Genomic DNA, 9,250 nt, shown 5'->3' with positions numbered 1-9,250 from the left:
CCTTTCAAACCACCGCAAGCGCCTAAGGCGTCAGCACCCGGTGTGACGAGATCCAGCAGGGAAAGCAGTCCCAGCAGGATCCAGGTTCAGGAGACTGCATCAGGAGGAGTTCCCAAGAAGTCAGGAGCCTCATCACCAGACCCAATGCGAGTGGTATTGCAAGGGATGGATACCCTGCACCGATCCATCGAAAGCCTGAGGAAGGACAATCAAGACCTCAGAAACCAGATCGCAACAGTAACCAGGTCCAGGGCCTCGTCAGCTGTGTTGCCTCCACCTTCTGAGGCACCAGTTTCGGTCACCAGCGCAGGCTCCAGGCAGATCCCATCAGAGCTGATCACCAGACTGGATCTTGAAGGAGTACCACCCAGAGGAGCCATCGAGCCCAGTGGATTAGGATTCCTGTCTTTTGATCGACCTCTCAGCTTGCAGCTAACCCCAGGTAGTGCTTTGTCTAATAGTCAACCAGGGACTAACTTGCAATATTTTGCAGGAGCGTCCGTCTAGCAGGCGGCAGGATGGAATCCAGAACCCAGCACCGGTATGATGAACCCAGCGAGCGGACATTTATTTGGAGGAACCTGGCTGGGAGGAACCTCTTCTCAACAGGCACCAGAATGGAAACCAGGAACCATCATCCATGCAACGCCCTTGGCGAGTCAGCCAGGCAGTCAATTCCCAGGAGGAGCCTGGCTTGGAGGTACACTTGTTTGCTCCTATCGCCCTGTATCTAACCCTCTTGCAGGAACAGGTAGCTTGCTGGAGCAACAGTATCAGAAGTTAAGGGACCTGATTTACAGGATTCCGGGTGTAGCACGACCCCTGGAAAAGGCGACACGTGACAGCTACGCAGATTCCCCTTTCGTGGATGACATAGCCCTTGTTGGTGTGCCCAAAGGATGTGTGCCTCCAGCCATGACACTCTACGATGGGACCACGGATCCTCTTGATCATATCAACCACTACAAGCAAAAGATGATGGTGATCACCGCGACAGGCTCCTTGAAAGAAGCCTGCATGTGCAAAGGGTTTGGGTCCACCTTGTCTGGAGCAGCCTTGCAATGGTTCGTCAGCCTGCCCAACAAGAGCATAACCTGCTTCGCCGACTTAGTCAATGCCTTCCACCAGCAGTTTGCCAGTAGCCGCAGACCAGAAAAGCAAACCAGTGACCTGTATCGGATAGTGCAGGGACCTGAAGAGGCCACCAGAGATTTTTTGAACAGATTCAACAGAGAGAAGGTGGCAATTCCCCGGTGCGACATAGCCACGGCCATAGAAGCTTTCCGTCAAGGGCTCCGCCAGGACTCAGACTTAGACAAAGACCTGACCAAGTACCCGTGCACTACCTTTGAGGAGGTGCAAACGAAGGCAATAGCAGTCATGCGGCTGGAGGAAGACTCAGGGCCCAGGAGAGCTGCCTATGGCACTGATAGTGTATCGAGAAAGGCGCCTGTAGAGAAGCAGAGCGAAAGAGCCAAACCCTACAGCAAGCCTGTGAGCAAAGTTTCCAAGAGCTCAGGGGGAAAGAGTAATTCCGAGCCACCTCCGAAAGTAAGTGAATATAAATTCTCAACTAAACTTGCAGGAGTACTCAAGGCCCTAAAAGAGATACGGGGAGTTAGGTGGCCCAGGAAACGGATTGACGAGCGTCCTAATGATAAAAGAGATTCCATCAAGAGGTGCGAGTATCATGATGACATAGGCCATGAGACCGGCGAATGCTACACGTTGAGAAGAGAAGTCAAATTCCAGTACGATCGAGGAAACCTCGACCATCTCTTGCCAGGAGGCTCCACCAAAGTCAATTCTACTAACCAGGTTCTGCCCTCTCCTCCACCTGTGTGCACTAGAATTGTGAATGTTATTACAGGAGGCTCGGAATTGTGCGGCCTGACTTACTCTGCAGCCAAAAGGCACGCCACGCAAACCAAAGGAGATAAGCCAGAATACTCCTGCAGAATCAGCCGCCAGGATCTCCCAGCAGTCACCTTTGATGAGACAGATGCACAAAACGCCCCAGAGCAACACGACGACGCTCTGATCATCACCCTCCCCATAGGAAACTGTGAGGTAAGAAAGATCCTGGTGGATACAGGAAGCTCCGTCAACCTGATTATGCTGGAAACACTCAAGGTCATGGGGTTCAGCGAGAGGGACTTAGCAACGAAAGAGGTACCTCTAGTCGGTTTCAGTGGCAAAACAAAGCACTCTCTAGGAGAAATCGTCATCCCAACCTATGCCAAAGGAGTCAATAAACAGGTAAGATACATGGTTATCGATGGGCCCTATACTTAGAATGTGATTCTTGGCAGGCCCTGGATCCACGAAATGAAGGCAATACCTTCAACCTACCACCAATGTCTGAAATTCCCAACACCCTGGGGAGTGCAAGAGATACGTGGGGATCAAGAGGATGCTAAGAATTGCTACAAGATAGCCCTAAAACCAACAGCCAGACCGCCAGCATAACAATTACAGAGCCAGTGCATCCAGGAGGAATACGTCAAGCCACCTCAGGCAGAGCTGGACGAAGTCAGCCTGGACGAGCTGCAACCAGAGCGAACCATACTTATTGGGTCAGAATGCACAGGTAAAGTCCGTCAGGAACTTGTTCAATTGTTGAAAGCTAACATGGATTGTTTTGCTTGGTCCCACAATGATATATGGTAGGGATAGATCCTAGTATAATAACATACAAGCTGAGCGTGGACCCAAGCTATAAACCTATCCAGCAGAAGAGGAGGAAGATTGCTCCAGAGAGGAACCAGGTCATAAACCAGGAGGTAGACAACCTACTTGCTGCTGGAAAGATCAGGGAAGTGAAGTACCCGGAATGGTTATCTAATGTGGTGGTAGTCCTAAAAAAGAATGGCAAATGGAGGGTTTGTGTCGATTTTATGGACCTAAATAAAGCTTGCCCTAAAGATCCGTTCCCGCTGCCGCACATAGACGCTATGGTGGATGCCACAGTAGGCCACGAAATGCTCACATTCCTGGATGCTTGGAGTGGCTACAACCAGATCAAGATGCACCGTGATGATCAAGAGAAAACGGCATTCAGGTCAGAGCGAGGTATCTATTGTTATAACGTAATGCCTTTTGGTCTAAAGAATGCAGGTTACAGCTACCAACGGTTGGTAAACACCATGTTCAAAGAGCAAATAGGCCGCACCATGGAGGTATACATCGACGACATGGTGGTAAAATCAAAGCAAGCTGCCCAGCACGTTGAACATCTGGCTGACACCTTCAGCACCCTGAGAAAATATGAAATGAAGCTGAATCCATCAAAGTGCACTTTCGGAGTCTCCACTGGGAAGTTCCTAGGGTATATGGTCACCCAGAGGAGGATAGAAGCCAGTACTGATCAAATCAAGGCCATACTCCAGCTAGAGTCACCTCAAAAGCCGAAGGACGTGTAGTGACTGACGGGACGGGTAGCTGCTCTGAACAGGTTCATAGCAAGGTCCTCAGACAGATGCAGGTTATTTTATGACATCCTAAGGAAGAGCCAGAAGTTCGAGTAGACGGAGGAGCATGAGGCAGCACTCAGCGAGCTGAAACGATATCTGAGCACTCCACCACTCCTATCAAAGCCAGATCCCGGAGAGGCCTTGTCTTTGTACCTCTCAGTAACGGAGGTGGATGTCAGTGCAGTGTTAGTTCGAGAGCAAGAAGGTTTACAGCATCCAGTATACTACGTCACTAAGTCTCTGCTACCTGCGGAGACCAGGTACACCTCACTCGAAAAACTTGTACTTGCGCTAGTCACAGCTTCCTATAAGTTGTGACCTTATTTTGAATCCCATACTATCTCTGTGGTAACTAACTACCCTCTTAAGACTATAATGAGGAAACCAGAGTTATCAGGAAGAATGGCCAAATGGTCCATACACCTAAGTGGCTACGATCTGAAATTCGAACCTCGGGCAGCAATCAAGTCCCAGGCTCTAGCAGACTTTGTCTCCGACTTTTCCCCCTCTCTCCACGCGCAGGCCGAAAAGGACATCCTCACTCTGGAGGAAGACAAAGGGGAGCAGATGTGGGAGCTGAATGTAGACGGAGCTTCCAACATAAAGGGAGCAGGAGTTGGTCTGGTCCTTAAGTCGCCCCAAGGGGACCTGCTGGTCCAGGCAGGTCGGTGCGAATTCAAAGCCAGCAATAACGAGGCAGAATATGAAGCCTTGATCTTGGGTCTGCAGCTGGCTCTAGACTTAAAAATCAGGCACCTCCAGGTATACAGCGACTCCCAACTCATCGTAAACCATGTAAATAACTCTTATGTAGCTAGGGACCCCACTATGATGGCCTACCTGGAAATAGCGCAAGAGTTGAAACTCAGGTTCAAGACCTTCAACATTAAGCAAATCCCCAGGGACCAGAATGTGGAGGCTGATGCCTTAGCTGCCCTGGGGGCAACGTTCAAATCAGGTACAATCTCTACCATACCTATCGTCCATGTACTGGAACCTGCAATATCAAGAGCAGGACAAGCCAACGAAAGCACAGCTGGCTCACTACAATCACAGGAAGAAGGGGTGTTAGCAAACACCACCAACCAGGAGGAAGCTGTAGATTGGAGAAAGCCTTATCAATATTGGTTGCAGAATGACACACTTCCAGCAGATAAAAAAGAGGTAAGAAGCTTTAAAATGCGAGCTTCCAGATTTGTGCTGATTGATGGTGTCTTGTTCAGGAAATCCCTCGCAGGACCCTACCTGAGGTGCCTGGATAGGGAAGAAGCTCAGGCCGTTTTGCATGCTATCCACAGTGGTGAGTGTGGAAACCATGCAGGGGGCAGAAGCCTGTCCAACAAGGCCCTCGGGCAGGGGTACTTCTGGCCCACGATGCGTAAGGATGCTATGGAGTATGCGAAAAGATGTGATGCCTGTCAAAGGCATGCACCAGTCAGCCACCAGCCCGCGGAGCCCCTGCACCCAGTTATTTCACCTTGGCCTTTTATGAAATGGGGAATGGACATAGTGGGACCAGTGCCCAAGGCACCAGGAAACAAGGTCTATATGCTCGCCATGACGGACTACTTCTCCAAATGGATAGAGGCAGAGTCGTCCTCTCAGGTTACTGAGACCCAGGTGATATCTTTTATTAAGCGCAATATCATCTGTAGGTTTGGTATTCCATCTGAAATAATATGCGATAATGGATCTCAGTTTATTGGCAATAAGACAGAAGCATTTTGTGCTAGATGGAACATTTCATTGCAAAATCTACCCCCGAACCCTCGGTCAATGGCCAGCAGAGTCCAAAGAATAAAATTATAGTGGAAAACCTGAGAAAGAAGCTGGAAGAGATTGGGGGCAAATGGGAAGAGGAGCTACCACTAGTCCTGTGGGCTGACAGGACCACCCCTAAAGTGGCGACAGGACAAACTCCCTTCAGCCTGGTATTCGGGGCTGAAGCAGTTATTCCTTCAGAGGTTAGGGTTCCTACCCACAAATACGGGTGTCTGACAGAGGAGCGCAACCAGGTGGAAATGGCAAGCAGTCTAGACACTATGGATGAACTCAGAACCAGCGCCCATATCAGGATGACCTCGTACAGGCAGACAGTAGCCAGGAGCTACAACAAAAATGTAAAGGTCAGGACCCTGCAGGTAGGACACCTGGTCCTGAGGAAAGTCTTCCAGGACACTAAAAACCAGCGACCAGGCAAATTTGCCTACAATTGGGAAGGACCGTACCAGGTGGAAAGTATCGTCGGAAATGGAGCCTACAGGCTCATGACAATGGAAGGGCAAATGGTCCCCAGATCGTGGAATATCATCCACCTAAAGAAATATTACATCTAAAAGTGACTAGAGCAGTCAGCAACCAGACATGTAATACGACCCCACCAGGTTCCAGGTTTTGCTAAAATGTTCTTGTCTTTCTAAGAGCCTCAATTTTCAATAGGACTTTAAAATCCTTTTCAGAGCTTCCAATTAAATCTTTTGACTTCAAGTTATCGGATTATAATTACATTTCAGTATGCTTTAAACAAATTACCTTAAAATCTAAATTTTATCAATAGTACGCTTCAGACCTATTTTTAATTTGCGTGCTCTAAGAGATAGGAACCTGCAAAAGCTAGTCTGGTGGAGTTTTGTGTCCCTACACAGAGAAGCATGGACTTGTGGCTAAGTACCCACAGATCGGATGAACTAGGCTCCTGCAGTACTTAGTATCCGTGCAAGCGAGGTTCCTCTGAACAGAGGGGCAAGTAGATCCCAGAGCCTCCAATTAACGAAAGCCGGCAACAATACAACGAAAAAGGTGCACGCACGACAAAATAAAGGTACGCCAGAAAACGGCAGAATATTAACTAAAGCGCCTGAAACGGCAAAATATCAAAGTACGCTTCGCTCCCGTGAGCAAAGCCAAAAACATACCGAAAATTATCCAAAAGCTAATAAAGTTTTATGCCACACAGGGCCCAGAAAATAAATACTGAAAATAGAAAGGGAGCTGGTTCAGGAGCCTCGTCAATCCAGCAGAACATGCTCTACCCCCGTGGCAGAAGCCGGAACATTTCCAGGAGCGGGCTGAACGGTGGAGTTACCCTCAGGAACCAGGCTGTCAGCTGGATGGGTTCCTCCCTGAACCACTTCCTCCTCAGCAGCAGAAAAACCGTCATCCTCCTCCAAGGCATCAATCTCGAAATCTGACAAGATTCCCATATCAACTTTCTCGGGAAAGGAATCAGCAAACAACCTTTCCTCCTCTTCCAAATCCCAGGACAGGTGCTTCCCCTCCTTGTACTCCTTGATGCAGGCAATCTTCATCTCCCAGGAAGAACAGGCAGCAGCATCAGTCAGGGCCTTGGATAGATTGGCTTTCTTTTCTTTCAGGACCTTGTTTTCAGCCGTCAGGGAATTGTTAGCCTCTAGAACTTGGGCAAGCTGCTCCTCGGAGTCCTTCAAGCTGATACGAACTGAGTCAACCTCTCCTCGGAGACTAGCCTTCTCCTTTCTCTCCTCATCCAGCTGGTCGAGAAGATCCCTTTTCTCCGTCTGAAGAAAGCATACGTCATCCTCCAGTTTAGCAAGCTTCTCTCGAATAAGGAGAGATATCTGCAGCGACTGGCAGGAAAAAGAAACCCTCAGCAAAAAAAAAAAAAAAAAAAAAAAAAAAAAAAAAAAAAACTCTACCTCAAAAGCATGCTCAGCTTCCAGATCTGCCATTTCCTTTAGAGGCCTCTTCTCCAGCGTCGAACGTGGACCAGGAAGCATCAGCCGCTCCAGATAAGGCCAATGACCAAGGGCCCTGGACCTGCCGAACCCTTCTGGGAGCTTTAGAGTCATTTCGGGAAGAGGAGCACTAGGAGCCTTGGGGGTGGGAACTTCCCTACTCTCAGGAGGCAGCGACGCCAGAGGTGTAACCTCAACGGGCATGGAATCAGAAGAAGTGGCAGGCCTTTTTGAGCAGGCAGCCTCAGCATCCAAAGAAGACTCGTTCTTTCTCTTAGAGGCAGGCTTGGGGGCACCTCCAGTAGCCCTCTTCCTCCTCTGGGCCAATATCATTTGCAAAGTAACCTTGGGCCTAGCAGAATCTAAGAACCAGAAAAACTTAGGAACCAGGGAAAACCAGGAAGCTGGAACAAAGAGCGAAAAGCAAGGAGAAGAAGGGGATCATACCAGACGACATTTCTTCTTCCTCTTCTTCCACGACAGAGGTTGGAACACCAGAAGAAAAGCCAAGCAAACGGTTAAAAGAACGTTTCTCGGGAGACAGACCAAAAAGCTTCGTCAGGGAAGCTACCTCGTCTGATGAAGGAATTAGACGGTTCAAACCTGCACAAAAAAGCAAGTAAGGAAAGTAAGAAAGCAAAGAGCAAAGGAACAAGCAATGGAAGGTACCAAGTACCTGTAGTAGGTCTCCACTCGGAAAACAAATAGTCAACTGGAGGAGGGAGAGAACTAATTTCCACGAAAATGAAACGGCGGAACCAGCCGGCGTCGTTGGGTTTTGGAGGAAAGATTATGCAGTGTTCCTCATTTTCCCTAACGCGCAAGGTCACTTGGCCGTGCCCCAGAGATCTCACAGTGAAGAGATGACCCAAATCCCCGAGATCAATCCCGGAATCATACAACTCATTCATAATGCAAAGAGGAATCAAAGTACGCCAAGCGTAAGGAACAACTTGACACACGGCGAGGTTGTTAAAACGAAGGAAATCTTGAATTAATTTTGGAAAAGGAAACCTTAAGCCTAGAAAAAAGGGGTAATAGTACAAACAAGTCCAACCCGGCCTACGAAAATCCGCTCTCTGACCCGGTAGTGGTACATGCACCACCACTTCATCAGAAAACCCAAACCACTCCCTAATCAAGGCAAGGTCAGTCGACTCCAGTTCAGAATCACAAGAGTGTATAGGGGTAAGAATCGAGGTTGAAGGAAACAAGTCGTCAGGATTAGAACTTGGAACAGAAGAACTAGAAGAGCGAGTGTTTTTTCGAGCCATCACAAAAAGAAAAGGGAGGAAGACGAAAAGTACCTGGAAAGGAGACGAAGTGGCTTGACAAGATGAAGAGGAAAGAAAGATTTTGGGAAAGTTGAAAAGTAAAACAAAGTAAAGAAGAAAGGGGTATAAAAAGAAGTTATGGGGAGTAGGGAAGCAAGTGGGCGGTTGAAGAGTAAATGGGGTGTAGCAGTTGAAGAGTCCAAGAAACTGAAAAGTCCAGTCTAGTCACGTCAATAAACTTTTGACGGCTCAGGAGACTGAAATTCCCGCTCAAGTGTACTTGCCCAGGAATTTGGGGCAATTGTTGGGGATAAAATTTGCAAATTTTGTCAATGGACACGTGGCATGAACTAACGGGGCAGTATCAAGGTTTAAGGATCGCTGACGTGGCGATAGGAGGACCACCGGATTATCTTGAAGAAACACATATAAATGATATGCATAAAACGTGGCAGGAGAAGAAGTCAAAGTAACTGCTCCCTACTTTTCAGGTAACGGCTCCTGGATGCTAGGAACCTGACCCGGAGGAGCCTGCTGCAGTCAAAACCCTAGAAGGATAATTATAAAAGGGAAAGGAAATCAGTCAGAAAGGGGACGAAAAAATCACACAGCTACATTGGCATATACTCCACTGCGAAATTCGTTCTTGTCGATTATTAAAAGAAACACCATTGTATTTCCTTGCTTGCTACGAAAATCTTCAAAGTCATAGTGAAAATACTTGGCGGGATTCTGACTCCCCCCGCGGTTGTTCCCACAACGGGTTTTCCGCGTCACCAAAATTCTTTCG

General features: G+C 48.3%; 1 protein-coding gene across 1 annotated transcript; it reads left to right on the top strand.

Moving 5' to 3' along the window:
- The first annotated feature begins 546 nt into the window (after positions 1 to 546).
- On the top strand, positions 547 to 2,295 carry LOC141649598 (uncharacterized). Its single transcript, XM_074458284.1, has one exon. The coding sequence runs from the start codon at positions 547 to 549 to the stop codon at positions 2,293 to 2,295; it is 1,749 nt and encodes a 582-aa protein (XP_074314385.1).
- The last annotated feature ends 6,955 nt before the right edge of the window (positions 2,296 to 9,250 follow it).

This window comes from Silene latifolia, chromosome 3 (assembly GCF_048544455.1).
Source record: "Silene latifolia isolate original U9 population chromosome 3, ASM4854445v1, whole genome shotgun sequence".
Lineage (NCBI taxonomy): Eukaryota > Viridiplantae > Streptophyta > Magnoliopsida > Caryophyllales > Caryophyllaceae > Silene > Silene latifolia.
This window is presented reverse-complemented; position numbering and strand designations above follow the sequence as displayed.

Coding starts and splice junctions, on each gene's coding strand:
- LOC141649598 (XM_074458284.1), top strand. CDS start 547: ATGAACCCAGCGAGCGGACATTTATTTGGAGGAACCTGGCTGGGAGGA.